At 39.1% G+C, this 17020-nt stretch overlaps 1 protein-coding gene across 4 annotated transcripts in view; it reads right to left on the bottom strand.

Moving 5' to 3' along the window:
* The window catches only part of Sorcs1 (sortilin related VPS10 domain containing receptor 1), a 534948-nt gene that overhangs the window by 20425 nt on the left and 497503 nt on the right, over positions 1–17020 (bottom strand). For all 4 annotated transcript variants that reach the window (XM_052183901.1, XM_052183891.1, XM_052183884.1 and 1 more), the window contains exons 22-24: positions 12217–12329; positions 10812–10943; positions 4118–4217 (exon numbers count right to left, since the gene is read on the bottom strand). In XM_052183901.1, coding sequence (XP_052039861.1) covers positions 4118–4217; positions 10812–10943; positions 12217–12329 — 345 coding nt within the window. The remainder of the gene's footprint in view (positions 1–4117; positions 4218–10811; positions 10944–12216; positions 12330–17020) is intronic.

Raw genomic sequence — 17020 nt, 5'->3', positions numbered from 1 at the left:
AAGGAGACTTAAAATAGATTAGTCCAGACATGGGAGGTGGTAATGAGGCAAAGGCTTCTGGAAGATGGCATGCACATGCTGGCATAGACCTAAGCCTTAAAGTACAAATAGACATAGGTGTGCAGAGAGCTGAAGGAAATGGGCATGAGGACCAGTGAGTAATTACACTTCATTCCAAAAACTAGCATTTCTAGTCCAATCCCAAATTTGCCTTACTTATACAAACCTTTTTAACTCTCTCAGTGGTTGTGGAATGTCAGAGCCTGTCTGGCAAACATGGGTCTAAAAGCTAAAAGTATTTGTTCAAGTTTGTCTCCACCTTTTTATCAACATTCTTTTATTTCTCCCCTACTCGCACAGGTTTCCAAATCTCTTGTTTCTGTAAAGAGACTTCCAGAAACATATCTGTCAGGTGTAGGTAGACCCTCAAGAGAAACCAGACAGTTGCCAAGATGCGTAGGAAGGACTATGAATAAAATAAGTGTTGTGTTCAAAGTTTGGCTCAGCTTAGATATAGAAATGAATGAATTTCCAAAGAGAGCACCCAGAAGGAAATGTGCACTATCCAGTTTCTAATGGCACCCAGTTCTCTACCAATGCTTATCTTACACCCCCATAAAAACAAAGAGGGAACTGAATTTGAAGGACAAAACAAGGCTAGTAAATTCCTGAAAGGAGACAGTTCATTTCCCTGGGAGTCTAAGCAAGCCATGTTCTACGTCTCACCAGCATCATCCTCTGGCTTGAGCATTTTAAAAAGGAGCTGATGAACATCTGCCGAGCAATTAATGGTAGCAGTGGTGTGTGGTAATGGTCCCTGGGAAGGTGTCAGTAGCACTGCTTAGAGACATGTTCTGTGGAAGACAGTGGTTTATTTTCGCTGTCTGTAAGGGGCATGGGAGGGTGAGAAGGGAACTGAAATTCCATATCTGCACTAAGCAATGTTCTTCATCCATATATGAATATGTTCATTTCAATTTAGAAACCACCACTGTAATCCACTCAGCTTTCCCTAAAGTGCCCCATTACAGTGCCCTGTTTCCTATGCATGAAAGCAGAACACTGTTGACTCTTTGTCAGACATACAGTCACTTGGACTGATGTTCAAATAACTATTTTTGCCTTTCTAACTACAGAAGCTAGAGCTATGGCAGGATCAATTTCACATAAGGAAATGATGCTCATCCTCATAAATATTGAAACATCACGTTCTTGACACAAGTCTTTTGTTGTTCATGTTGTTATGAACATCTAGTGCAGAATGTGTGTACCTAGGGATACGGCCAGTTCTACACACTTACTGTAAGCAAACAGCACTTTGGGAGTTCAGTTAATCTTTCAGTCTTGGTCATTGTCTTCCTTCACAGAAAGTAATGTTCCACATTAAGTCTACATCAAGATAGTTACTGAGTCAGCCATGATAGAAACTTCATAATGCTTGGTACTAAAACTTGGAATTTCACTAACAGAAGATATCACTATTAAATCTAATAGAAACAAAAGTAAATAGTCGTCATGATTGGAAGATAAAAAATTTTCTCTCTCTTGTCAAGCTGTCCCAGTATAAGAACTCTTTCTTCCTGCCAACAGCTGTATCTTTTCTCCTGTTGTCTTGGCAACCTTGAGTCTTACATATCTTTGGTACAGCTACCCATCTTTCAAATGCTGGGCATTTGGATGTCCAATGTTCCATTTGGCCAGTCTTTCTTCCCAGAACCCTGACTCTTGCTCCCAAACACCCTTCTGTGAATGAACTGCAAGCATGAAATTGAGGAAATTCTTTGTATTGTCCCTGGCCATCTAGTACTATACTGCAGCTGAAAGAATTTCTCATACCTGTCAAGAATGAAGCTTACATGTGAGATATGGATCTACCCATTCCTAGGATGCTCTAGGCACATTAGTTTCTCATGATTAAGTCATGGGCTACTCCAGTCTCATATATCTAATTACTAATGTTTCAACTTGGCTTCAATTCTGTACTAGTTCTCACAAGAAGAGTACTCACCAAATTCCTCCTTTTGATAATTCTACTTATATTTGAGATAAGGTCTCTACTACATAGCCCAGGTTGCCTTGATCCTTCTGGCCCCTTCTTGAATGCTGATATTGCAGCATGTCAAATTTACCAGAATAATATGAGACATATGTGAAGTATAACATAATGACAGGTGAAATGAAAAGCTGGTACACATAATAACTGATAGAGGAAAGCTGTGTGAAAAAGTACAGGGTCAAAACATAGTTGGCCTTTAGAGGGACTGAGAAATATTGCTAATTTTCTGTTTAGCATGCCTTGGGATATTTCCCCCACTCTAATAGAGTCTCCAAGTACATGGAACAGAGGGAGTTTTCTGATAAACAAAGCACATAATTTGTGATTTGCTATCTGAATTTGTTCAGAAGCTGGGCGTGCTCTAAAGCAAATCTAGAATGATGAGAGATGAAACATATACCTTCAAATGCAGAATTCTGTACAGGGTATCAGGTTCTACAATATCCGGCCTCTAAATTTGAACTTGAGCAAGTAGCTCTACATACTCTGGGAGAGGAGGATGTGCTAGTATGTCTCCTAAGCAAGTTCCATTAATGAATTAATAGTATTTCACATCTCTTTTCAAAAGCTTTTTATGTCTTCACGGATCCCACTAAAGTACAGATGGCTCACACAGCATGGTCCATGCCCTACCTTCATTCTCTATGCTCATTACCAATTGCATCTGAATACTTAGTTAATACAACAGTGGGAGAAGAACAGGAGGCAGTGACAATACTTAGCCACCTTCCTGACCTAGGAACCTCCTGGAATCGCCAAGAAGCTGAAGAATAGAAATGGAAATCTCTGGCCTCCATCCTCCTTCATCTGGCTTCCTTAGCAGCCCCAAGGATGTTCCTGGTTGGTGCTTCAGTCTTTGGAATAGCTTATGAGTTGTGTCCTATCCATCTTTTAAGAACCTTCCCAAATACCATCTCCCCCAAATACTATCTCATTTATAAAATACTCAGTATAATTCAGAACAAATAGAATTAATTTTTGCCTTTCTTAAATTACTTAACTGATAATAATACAGAAAAAGAAAAAAAGAGTAACTTTCATATACCATGCAATAGTCTAAATATATCAGCTAAATTAACCCAATTTTCACAAAATCTTAATGACTTAAGTCCCATCACCAATTCTATGGCACAAAAAATTAAAATCTGTTTTCTAGTGTGCATACTGACTTCTAGCAAAATTTTGGAAAATAAAGATCTGGCTGTATGAAAAGAAAGCAAAACAAAATAAAAATGTAAAATTTTAAATGTTTATACAGCATATTAACTCTCTCCATAAATGTTCATATACTGGCTTATTAAGAGGCCTGCTCCTACTTCCTATACCTTGTCCCTATTATATAGCTTATCTCTTCCCAAAGCCACCACCATACTTTCCCACCCCAAACAAAATCATAACTCTTGTCATTATATCAACAATTTCCAGTTGGCATTTGTACTCCCTGAAGCTGCTGCCCTGCCAAAACAAGTAATTATTACATATTGTTTATTGGATTGATTATTAACATACATAGGGATATCTATTTATAGATGCTTGAAATTACTTACTCGTAACAAAAGTTTTCTCTATAGTTAGAATAATGATCCCCTGCCTGCTTTCCATGAGAGTCAGTAAATCAATACCATTTATTTATAAAATTAGGACCAAATCAAGGTTGACTTTATATTGCTCCTAAATATCTACTTCAACTCTATGGCAATAGCTTGGAACATAAATAAATCAAATTCTTTGTGCTATGAATGATTTGAAAACAAGGCTTTACAGAAAGATTTGGAAAATGTTACCTGTAAGGTTAATGTTCTTTTCAGGAGGTATTTTGAGACAAAGCATGCTATCACCAGGGAGCATGCCCTATGTGATTTATTGAACTGTTTTCCAGTGACTAAGTAGAAACAATATCTTATTCTCGTGCTGAACTTGTTTCCCATTTGGGAAGAGCCATCAATCAAGAAAGCCTTCAGGAATTAAGGCTAATTTATAACTACCATCTATCGTTGATTTCAAGGAGCACGATCATCCTTCATTCCAGTTGCTGCAAGAATGCCCAGCATGAAAACTGACCTGCTGTGAGGTGAGCCGCATGGACAAGAACTTGGACGCCAGGTTTCAGCTCGAAGTGCACCAAGTTCTGGTTGAGTTTGTGGATTAGAAGTTCAGATATCTGAAAGAAGTGTTAGAGTTAGTGTCACCAAAATCATCTCAATGACTATGAACAGCTACTCCAAGAAATACTTTGCATGTTCCCCAAGGCCTGCTAACATTATATATTAAATGACAGAAAGAGAGTGTCTGTTATCTATAGGAACTGAGTAGTAGCTTATTGATCACAATCTGAACATTTTGGTGTATTTACTTTGCTTGCTTCATTTTCTCCAAACCGTCTCCATGGCTTCTATGGGTAAGAACTTTATGACCTTTGGATCATAAACGTCAATAACTTAGTAAACAATATTGCTAAAACAACGTAACCACTGTTTAAGCAATAAATCTTTGCTTCTACAAATAGGTATTGGTTAAACCACTTCTGAGGCTAGTACATGTTGATAAGAAACATGGAATTCTAGACTATGGACTATTGAACCTGAGCATGGCATTTGAGGAGAAATTACATATAGCAAGGTATTGCAAATACGGTAAAACACCTATTTTTTGTTTAGCATAAAAATGTATTGTGCCTTGCTAATAGATTTTGAGGTATTACTGCAAGGCTCCAAGGGATAGTCTTACTACTTATTTTTATCTGCTATCCTTGCCTTATTTTTAATATACTGTTTCAAGCATCAAGTTCATATTTTATTTAATATGCTATTAAGTCTAATTAGATAGATGCCGGCCATTATTCTTCTAGTTATGTTCCTCTGCTTTCCATTTTTATTTGCTGTTTTACCTCCTCTAGTAAGTTGCCAAAATGGCATCGTTGAACCTTAATAATTAAGCAGGACCTGATGGCTTAGTTTGGAGTCCATTATAGAATTCCCTAGTTGGCGATGGAGCTGCAGTGCCCTGCACATAAACTCTGCTGAACAAAGGGGGGGAGATATAATATCTGTGCCTGGGACTGAGCACCTTGCATCTTTCTCTCAAAAGTTGCCATTGCAAAAGCATGAAGAAAATCAACTCAATATTAAAATTATGCTGAATAAATCTTGGTCGTTCTGCGAAGATATTCCCTTCTTATTAGCATAGGAAATTTTTCTCAAAGCTCCAGGTTTAAAGAAGGATAGATTTCCAAGCTATTTCATCAAAGGTGTTTTCTCTGTAATCTCTCATTACTACTCAATTAGTGGAGTCTTGATATGAAATAAACAAGGATTTTTAGTAAATGCCCATCACAATAGCTTTGGCTTTGAAACTTACAAATACATGCAAACTGTTAAAGTACATGTACATGAAAACATACAAACATAGGCATATGTAGACATACAGTAAGAAAAACAACCTCTAGTCCAAACATGAAAGACATCTCAGAAGCAATTAAGAAATTGACCTGTTTCCTAGAGACTATCAGAAACATAAAATAGAATTATGTACTGATAGCATAAGGACTTCCCACTTTCATCCCAGTGAAGCGATATCACTGCTTATTCCTAAAAATGATTATACTCAAGTGAGACGCATAAATAACTAAATCAGAAAATATAATTTATCAGAACAACATACTTTTAATTTATTATCACCAGGAGTGTCTCTTGTGAAAATAATTAAGTTCTTAGATGTGTGTTGGTTTTTATCATTACTTCATTATCTTTGTATCATTTACAAAACTAAGCCAGGTATGCAAAATTAATTTAGTAACAGAACGTGCTTCATGTTATTTAACTTGCATCAAAAGATGTTAGATAAAGGATATATACTCTGCGGGAAAGAATTATGCATAAGCAGCAAAAATAAATGTAATTTACATTATATACAAGAATAACTTCAATTAGAATAGGCATTTTTCTACTCAGATAAATTATAAGTAAACAGTTTACAAATTTCAACAATACTTTAAGCCTCTTACTAGTTAATTTCAGAACTCCTTACTCTGTATTGTCTTCATCAGATCATGAGATATTATCTATAGTTCTAAGTACATATGATACATGCATTGAACACCTTATTTTGGTAATGCTGCATGTCTAGGTATTTTTCCTTTGTGTTGATGCTAGCATCCCCATGGAAGAGTATAGTGCTCGAAGGACATATCCAAGTTTACCCAGTTAATATTTGAGGAGTTGAGACTAGACATAGCTTTGTTTGATTCCTAATCCTAGCTCAGCACTACTACAAAAAAATTACATTTCTCAAATCATTTACCCAAGAGGAGAAAAGAAAGATGTCTAGTTATATATTTTAGTGAGCGGGTTTAGGAGATCAAAATGGTGTAGTATTTAATTCATTACCCTGTCATTCCTAATCCATCTGTAACACACACAAACTAAAATATACTGTTGCCAAGACCACCGAGCAATGTGGGCCATGGAAATAGGCACTTCCTAACAAGTTCATCATGAATGTGTTTATCTCACCAATCTATAAAAATTGTAATATTTGCAAGTTTGGACATTCAGAAAGATCACAATGAACTGCGAATCTACAAGAGAAGTAGCAAGAGCCTAAATGAGAAGGAAAAGCAGTTGCCAGAGAAAGACTCAAGTGAAATAACACATGATCACTCAGAGACGGGATTGCTGAAGCGAGATGGATTTACTTCTCTTGCTGCCCATTGAAAAGTGTGTCTCCTAAGTGAATTGCATTTTTTAATTCATACTGTCATCCTCTTCTGCCACTTTCCCACACAGCCCATTTCCTATTTTTCTTCAGCTAAACAATCATGGCTCAAGAAACGGCCTATTATTCCTGGTTTTTGCCTGTTTGGTAGGATATGTCTATGATGCAGATGAAGTTCACACTTCATTTAAATTACTAGTTGAAAAGGCAATGGAGACTCAATACAGGAACTAGAAAGGATGTCAGGGGGAAAGCCTTACTGTAGGAAAAACAGCAATTCAACTCGCTTTCTTATTTTTATCCCCATATATGAAGATCGAGTGAAACAATCAGAATCAACCCAGCTAGAGTAAAGTAAAACTGGAAAATTCTCATCTGAACATGAGACATTTTTTTTCTCATTCACAGCATTGCCGACAGGCAGGCAGATGCTTCCTACCACACAGGGAAACCAAGTGGAAGAGAAGCCATAGTAAATGTTTCCATTCACTCCAGCAGAGGAGAAAGTATTATCTAGTTGCTACAAACCCTGATGAGCTGGGGTACTAGCAAATAGAAATCCAAATGCCCACTCAATAAAGGTGAGGCAGATGTTCCTATCAAAGGACACTACTAATGTTCTAACTCCAGAAGCCCAGGGCTCAACATAAAAACACAAATTCTAAGGACCATGACAACATGTCGCCACAGAAGTAAAATATTATTCCTACAGTAATGTACACTGTGGACAGCAGCTGAGATGAGGCACAAGGTAATAAATTCAAATAACAGGTATAAACATGTTTAAGGAACTTAAAGAGAATGTGAATCAATTCCAGCATCAAGACAAAGAAAACATGTGTTTTCTTGGATGGAATAGGGAAAAGAAATCAACATTTTAATTTTATGTAAATATTATTCCTGTTTATAATTTGAAAATTCCATATATGTGAACAATGAATTTTGATTTCCATTCTAACACCTCATCCAAACTCTTCCATACCCCTGCACATCCCCCTCCCGACTACATGCATTTGTTCCTGAATCCTTATCTTTGCACTCTTTTAAAACTTTACTCCTTCCTTAAATGTCTCTTTTGTTCTAGTTCCAATGACTGACATTTTTATTCCTGTCATGTGAATGTATTGTCCCCAAATCATTGTATGAAAAATAGTCCAGATGTTGAATATGTTCCTGGAATGCTGACCATCACTGTTAAGAACCAAATATTGATAGCCTTCATTCTTTTGGGCACATAGGATTATAACTATGATTTTCTACTATCTAGACAGAGCCTTGGCACTTATTTAAGACAATGAATTGGGAGAAGGGGTGCCACGTGTCCTTTCTACACAAAGGTTCAAGTATTTGCAAATTCTCTCTTAGGGCTACTCAGTGTGGATGTGCAAACTGACTGTCTGAAGTATCCTAGCTTAGCAAAGGTTACATACAGCTGCAGAAAACAGAAATAAATACCTCACAGAACTAACAGGTTCCAGTGCTGATTCTCAGGAATCTATGGAAACATTTATAGTCCTGTGTGACCCTCATGCTCAGGCACAGATGTATGATGCTCTGCTACATGTGAATTTGCTAATTCACAAATAGCAAATACTTCGGCAAATTTACAAATGACAGGTCTATTCTGATCCAAAATAGTAACACTTGTACTTTTTTATTTTATTTTTGATATTATAATACAATTATATTTTGCCTTTCTTGTTCCTTCTTCCAAACCTTCCCATATATGTCTCTTTTGACCCATTATGACCTCTTTTTTCATTGTCATGTGTGTGTATGTGCTCATACATATGTTTGCTAAATATGACCTACTCAATTTGTATAATGTTATTTGTATGCATATTCTCAGGACTGAGTATTTAGCTTTGCATAACTAATTGGCATGCTCTGCCCATAATGCCATTTAAGGAGTTTGAAAAACTAAAAGTGCAAGCCCCCTCTTTCTCCAGCAAGGCCTGGTAACCTCCTTAGAGCATGGTGGTCTTCAAGCATGGCATAGCCATGCCTGTCACCCCTGAGAACTCAGAGAGAAGTAAGGAATGCAGGCCCAAGAGGACAGAACTTGGACCATCCTTGAGCAACTAGTCTTGGGATAGCAGGGTGTGATCTTCTTGATGAGGCCACTGAGGGCAAGAGAGCCTTCTCACACTCTGTGGAGGTCTGAAAGCAAGGCTGGTGGAGCTCTCCCAGATACAGGGCACTTGATTAATCTGATTGTAGCATCCAGATAAGGGGGTCAAGTGCTTCTCACTGGGAAGAATTCTCAATTTATTTTACAGACAAGACAGTCCCGTTCAATTAGCATTTCTGTTCCCTCAGGGATGCTCTCCAAAATGGCTCAGAAAAGAGTCAGGCATAAGTTCTGTGGCCTTTCCCTCCCACTCTTCAAGGACCACTGGACAGAATCCATTCTTTTATCCTCCTGGGTGTTTTCTACAAATTCTTTATAAGGGAGGGACCAGAGCATGAAGGAAGTGGCTCAGCATTCCAGAGTTCAACTCTCACATAATGGGTTTATTTCTGTTGTTTATATCCTTTGTATTTGTCTTAAAAGTCTACTTCTATTTATATTTGTAGCATTGGGAAGTTGCTTTAGCTTTCTCAATGTTTCTTCCTCCTTTATGTTTTTCTGTGAAGAAGTTTGTCCTTTGCTTTTACAATTATTAAATAGTTTGGAATTACTAAGTTATTTACAGTTATTAAAAAGTGTGGATTCAGAGGGTTAATCTAACCCTCTGATCCACAGGGGCTAAAAACATCTGAGATCTTAGCAGCAGTGCTCTGTCTACATAACTGCAAGGATGAAGCAATGCCTTCTCACTCACTTACACTGGACCCCAAACAACCATAAACCTAGAGCTCCTTGGTGGTACGATCAGACAGCAGGCATAAGCTTTTGAGTGGAGTTAGACTCAAGTTAACTAGAAGCCAGGGCTCGCTGTAACCACCCATGCTTTCCTATGTACTGGCTCCATTACTGGTCCCATGTGGTCCCATGGAGAGCAGAAGGAGAGAGGAAAGAGGAAGTAATTTGGTGACATGTGGATTTGTTTCAAATTTATCCTGGCCTGAACTGTATCTCTGGACCTTTTCATTAAATGAGTTCCAAAACTCACTACTACTCTTCCCTCAATTATTTAACTGACCAAGTCAGAGAAAAACATCAACAGACTAAACACTACAGGTTACTGGTGGGTGGCCTACTCCACGGAATCTCAGGATTACCTTGGCCTTATATGGCAATTTCATCATTGCATTTTTTTCAACCAGGGAAACAATGCTTTCCATAACTGGACACTAATTTATCCTGGGTTCTTTGTGGACACTGGGTTTACTTTGACTGGCACGTTGGATAGGCTACAATATCATCAGTTTCCTTAATGATGTCACAACCTCTAGCATGGTACCTTGCTTTCCACTGAAATGACAGGAGTTCCTTTTCTGCTCTAAACCATCATAACTGATTCTAGCCACTTTGTCACCACACAACCTTCCATTTCTTTACTGTCCCTGTTTGCTTCTCTACCTTCTGAAAGGCATGAACCAGAGGCTGAGTCCTCGGATTCAGCCTTTCTTCTTCCAAAAATGTCTTTAGTTTCCTTATTTTCACATCTTTTTCTATCATAAAACATCCATAAAAGTAACTTACAAATTTATTGAATATCTACCCTCCTTGCCAAATGCTTTCTTATGTTATTTATTTAATTGACTAAAGTAACTATAGGATCATAGTGACTTTAGTTAAATTATTGAACTTTTTGTCTTTGATTGCCTCCTCACTATGATAGAATCATAAAAGCAGTGACAAAGTTAGAAATCTGACTTAGATCTCTAAACCTGTGATCGCCTCACTCAAATGTAGACCTCACTGAATGTTTACCAGATTCTAAGTGGCACGGCCTCTGAAAAAGTCACCTGCTCTCAGCTCTCTGAATAAACTGTCTACTGATTCTTATGGTACACCACCAGTACTTTCAGAGCTATTATGGTGGCAAGATTGCTCTGAGAGGGAGAAGTTTGAAATGTCTTTTGGGAACCTCACCTGCTCCAGGTCCTCTGGCGACCTTTTGCTTTCTCTGTTGCCATCTTGATAGGGTAAAACAAAGAGCTCTGCAGCAGTGGGTAAGCCAGGTAACACTGCCACCAGGATGTGCTGGCTGGGAATCCCTGTGGCCTGTGAGGGAGACAAAGACTGGGTGAGTCCTGTGGAGAAAGATGCCAGACGAAGAGTAGGTGGAAGGCACCAGTAAATGTGAATGTCACACAGGAGTGACTTAGGAGCAGAGACTGGAGTACTGCAGAGATGAGGGGAAAGAATGCACCCTTGGCTCACAAGTTAAGTGACCACTGAGGAAGAAGCCACATCATTTTGCTACTCCTCCCTCCCAAAAGCTTAAGGAGCTGTTGTTGCATTGTGAGAGCCCAGGCATGAGAGTCATGACATTCAACTGAGGTTTGTAGCTTTGTCACCTACTGCTCATGAGAGTCTAGGAGAGTTATACTGGTTGCTTTTCCTACACAACAAGGGTACTAATTATGTTCTCTTGGGACTGGGAAGGAATAAAGATATTTCTAAAAAGAAGACACAGAAATATAGCTAGGCACTGTGCACTTTGTACTCTTGCAGCTGTGTGTTAATAGATGTGGATCTGGACTGTCTTAGTCAAGGTTTGTATCCCTGCACAAACATCATGACCACCAAGCAAGTAGGGGAAGAAAGGCTTTATTCAGTTTACACTTCAATGATGCAGTTCATCATTAAATGACGTCAGGACTGGAACTCAAGCAGATCAGGAAGCAGAAGCTGATGCAGAGGCCATGGAGGGATGTTTCTAACTGGCTTGCTTCCCCTGGCTTGCTCAGCCTGCTCTCTTATAGAACCCAAGACTACCAGCCAAGAGATGGTTCCACCCACAAGGGGCCCTTCTCCCTTGATCACTAATTGAGAAAATGCCCACAGCTGGATCTCATGGAGGCACTTCCCCAACTGAAGCTCCTTTCTCTGTGATAACTCCAGCCTGTGTCAAGTTGACACAAAACACCAGCCAGTGCATGGACCCTGGGTTTCTCTTACTAATTATACTCACCATAGAAGACACTTAGATAGGGTTCTCTTTGCTTGTTAGACTGTCACTGATTTTTCCCTTATTAATGTCCAAGTCATGAACTCAGCTGCATGATACTCACAGATCCCCATGTCCTTCTTGAAGCAGAATCAGCTTCATAGGGGCATAAAGGTCATGTGTTTCTGAGGGCTGTACTCCCCCAGTAATGAAGACAGACATGCACAAATGGATCACGAATGTTAAGATACTAAATTGATTAGCCATGCTTGCTTTGGGCTCCAGCTCTGACTTCTCCTTCCTTTGCTAAGGGTCTGTTCTCCATGAAACTATTCAGGACGGAGAAGAATTGTGCTGGTGGCGAGAGGTGCTGCTTGTACTCACTTCTACCAGAGACCTTTTGATGACTCGGCTGACGTCTCTCCTCCACTCAGGGATGTCAGGGTTGTAGTCATCCAAGTTTGGAGAAAAGGCCAAGCGAAGAGACCGAAATTCCTCTGTGGATGTAGCATAAGATTATTATTACAAGATAAATAACTCTACAACGCAGTCTAAACATTATTTTTCATACAAATCCTTCTATACTCACCATAGTGACCCTTCTAGAAAGCAAACACACTATCCTGTCCCCGTTAACTCTTCCTTTGCTAAACTGCTGAAGTCACAGACTCAAGCACATAATTAGCTCTGCCTCCTTTTCCCATTATCCCCAGCTTAGGCTTTGCAACCCTGGACATTAAGTGATATGGGGGCCCTGTATACATGACACCAGAACATATGTGTACCCTGTTCCTCTAACTGCAATGAAAATTCACCCGGATACCTACCTACAAAAGTATTATAAAGCTTTTTAACATTTTTCCTGACTAACCATTATTCCTCACCATTGATGTTTTAATTACATTTTAATGATACCACTATATTGAGCACATGCTCTTATCATTTTATGAATATATAACAATTAAGATATTACATAATTTTATTCATTGATATAATTGCTCTACTGTTAACAGTTTGTGCTCATAAATTTCACAGGATGACATTTCACATTCCTAACATCGGGGATAATTTGGGATCTTCTGTAGTCCCTGAGTTAGTCTTGAGTTTCAAGTTGTATGGTGATTCAACTAGCAATAAACTTACAGAGGAATTTTCTGAGAGATGTGGAGGGGGCTCAAAGAGGCATGAAGAACATTTAGACCAAGGCATACAGGACAGGAATCAGCTGGCAGAGGAACACACACACACACACACACACACACACGTGTTCCCATAAAGGGTCAGTTTTAGTATTCTGTGTTACTGTGTCATTAGCTGGCATCTGTCCTGAGAAAGTGAAGCTAAGACCCAAGGTTGACACGAGCTTCAGATCACAGTGCCAGGATATATGTTTATGTCCTCAAAACCTCTACCTCACAGTGTTTGGCACACAGAACATGCAGATCACAGTACCCTTTCCCTAAATATGTTTGGTGCTCCACACTGCACTTAGAATAAATGCATTTTCTTAGGACCATCTTTTTCTTCCCGTATTGCGTGGCATAGCTTCCCTCTGCTCCTTGATGTTCTGCAATGTTTCCTGCCTGCACACCTGGTAATGATGGCACCTGTTTTTCCGTTGCTCCTCAATCACGCCTCCACCTTCCATGGCTGATTCTTCTACTTCCTCCATACCACAGCGAGCCTGGATCTTTCCCTCACACTCCCATTGGAGAGGCTGTTCTAACCACACAAATATGGAGACTATCCCACTCATTAGACTCCTTCATCATCAAATACATCTTGTCTTCTTTATACTTACTGGATTTTACACACACACATACACACACACACACACACACACACACACACACGTATAATATGTGAGGATAGAAGCTCTGTGTTCTTGGCCTTAGAACGGTACTTAGTAGCTATAGGTTTTTAAGGGCTATGTCTGTACTGTGAAATTCATGGTTATTTATTCAATGTGTAAATGATTCAATTTCCATGCAGGCTTCATTATATATGCATTTACGTATTTGACAATCAATTCTTGTTTCAAGAATGCCCTTGTGCTTCAGTGGTGGCTAAGTGACAACAACAAAGCCAGTTACATATCTAGGATGCATAAAAGCCCATACTTGTACATTTCTTAACAATGCTACCAAGTCATCAAAAACACATGCTTTGAGGACTCTTAGATGAGAAACTGTGACAGTGGTTTTGCTCCAGAGATATGCTTTTAGAGTCACTGGCCACCCCTGGTAACATCCCCAAGTCCTTTCTGGCAGAGAACAATTATAAGCATATAAATTAGCAGTGTGATAAATGGCAGGACCCAAGAGTCTCCTGCTGAGCCCTAACACTGCTCTCAAGGCAAAGGCTAATGTAATTCTCACTTTCTCCTTACTTCTCCCATCAAGTGATAGTTACATCATACCTAAGGGAGTTTGTCTAGCCTAGTAAGAGGATACAGATGGTGTGGTTTCCTTGTTATTGTTTAATGTGAGAACCTGAATGAGGTGAAGATAGAATGTCTTAGAAATGTTCTTCCTAAGTATTCAAATACATGAGTATGGTTGGAAAAGAAATGAAAATATCAATTAAATGCTCCTCCCCCCCATTTTCAGTTCTTAAAGGAGCTGAATTGGACACACTTGCCATTATATAAAGGCAAACCTGAACCTGCAGTATAGGAAGAGAAATTAGACGAGCTAGCTGTTCTTCCTCTCAGTCTGCTTGGTACCCCTGGGTAAACCAGCCTTCCTCCACCACTGCCAACAGTTTGCTTCCTGCCATCGAGCACAATGGCCTTTACTTTCCCTCTATTTTACTAATTTCTCTGTGGGTATGTTCTGGATGTAGCTGCTGGCCTCTCTTTTCTCGAGATCTTCTAGAAAACTTGCAGCTGTTGATTAGATCTCCAACCCTTTAGGAGGTAAATCCCAGACAACTTAAAAATGTGATTGCCATGGGCCATGGATGAGATATTCCTTTGAAAGCCATAACCAAGAAAAACAGAGCTGCCCTCTTCCTGCTTCTGTGGGAGGACGGAGCCTAGCCTCCCTAGGGGACAATACTTGCTTCAGGTGGTTTACCACACTCATGACCCCACACACCACTATGGCTCCCCAGTATTCCTCTGCCAGCTAACTGTGAAAACCACTCTTCCTTTTTTATCAGTTGAGTTCAAAGCTTCCTATTTAACTCTGGCCAGTGTAATTTTTATTTAAGAAGTCATAACTCATTAAAAGTTTCAAATCACAGGGCAGATGCAATCATTCCCTGATATAACACTTGCCTCATAAGAATGACATTCCAGGTTCAATCCCAGAATTGCCTAAACAAAACATTTCAAATCATGTGTGTGACTCTCTGGATAATTCATCTGGTGGAATATGAATGAGAATAGTTACAGCACCATCTGTTCTATTAACACTTTTAATGAAGAAAGAGATGACCGCCCACTGTATGTAGGGCGACCACATTTAGAAGATGCCCTTAAAGGGACTTGAGGGTGAGGGCGCCAAGCATAACAAGGAGAAAGCTGGTGTGGAGATGACCTTTCTGGACACAGAATTGTTAGGCTCTTGTTTGTTCATTATACTTACACCATGTTTTGTCATTTGTAAAGCAGCAATAATTATAATTTTTTTCTCTTTTTCAGCTCTGTTTTCAGGATTTAATAAGGCAGTTCATATATCTCAAGTGTTTGGGACAGCTGCTGGTGATTAAAATGGGCTTCGTTAATGTTAGTCTGTGTCACTGTCATCGTTGTTATTAATGGAACTGTCACAAAGTAGCAGAATGATTTTAAAGCCAGTCACTTCCCATGGCTGTCCACAATTTCCTCGCAGTAAATGATGGTTTGAATAAGAGCAACACCAAGACCTTCTTAATTTATAAATCTCTGTGTGATTCATAGAAGGCCATCTACACACCTGACAAAAGAGACAGTGGTTCACAGCTCAGTACCTACTATTGTAACTTGTGACATTCATGATGAAGAGGAATCCATCCAGAAGAAATAGTCTACAGGTAACTATGTGAGTCTAGTTATTTAGGGTATTATGGTTTGGAAGTGGAATATTTCACACATATTCATGGTTTTACTCACTTGGTCTTCAACTGGTACCACTGTTTGCAGAAGTCATGGAACCTTTAGGAGGAGGAAACTTGCTGAAGGAGATAGGCTAATGCCTGTTGGTTTGGGATGTTATAGCCTGACCTTACTTCCTGTGCTCTCTGCTCTGCTTCCTGAGTATGGATGTGAGATTCTCAGGCTGTGTCCCCACCTGCCTGCTGCCATATCTTACCTGCCATGCACTCTCTCTGGAAATGTGAACCAAAATAAACCTTTTATTTTATTTTATTTTATTTTATTTTATTTTAGTTTAGTTTAGTTTAGTTTAGTTTAGTTTATTTTTGGTCAGAGTATTGGCCACAGAAACAGAAAAAAAAGTAATATGGAGGGCAGTATCTGACCAAGGACCCAGGCCCAAGCAGAGCTGGCTTTGAAGCCATTAATTGCTGGGTACAGTGAATATTTCACACTCACTTTCCTTAGGCTAAGGTTTTTGTGAAGACTAAACACAATGCCAGTGTGCAGAAACAAGTGAGGTAAAGAAGTTGAATCAACAGCCCTTGCTATTACACATGTCACACTGTAGCCTTCTGGGTGGGGGAGTCTTTCACATCCGGGTTGACTTCCTCTTGCTGTCTGAACTGAAGAAACCTCTTCAGACTGGGGGGAGAAGCAAAACTAATAGATGTAACACTGTTTCTAGAACAATAGCCTTAGGCCTTTTTGTCTTCAGACAGGTTCAAAGTTGCTCACAAATTGTTCTTCAGTTTTAAAGGTCAAGTTGGCCCAACAAAGAATTGGAAAAAAAAAAAAGAGAGCCTTATTCCCCAAAGAACAATCTAGACTACATTATATTATTGGAATCAATTGGTCCTAGAGATGGGTTAAATTTATACTTTAAAACAAAGAATCCAATTGTTTTCTCTCGATCTCCTTTCTCCCTGGCACCATATTCTTTCTCCTTCAGTAGCACACACACATATCTAGTTTTACAATCTTATTTTTTAATTTTAATTTCCCATGATGCATATGTACCACTACCATATTAATAATGAACATTTTTGTATTTGCCATCTGCTGGTAATACTTAGTTAATATCCAACTGATTAGTTTTTGGTATAGAAA

This window comes from Apodemus sylvaticus, chromosome 1 (genome assembly GCF_947179515.1).
Source record: "Apodemus sylvaticus chromosome 1, mApoSyl1.1, whole genome shotgun sequence".
NCBI lineage: Eukaryota > Metazoa > Chordata > Mammalia > Rodentia > Muridae > Apodemus > Apodemus sylvaticus.
This window is presented reverse-complemented; position numbering and strand designations above follow the sequence as displayed.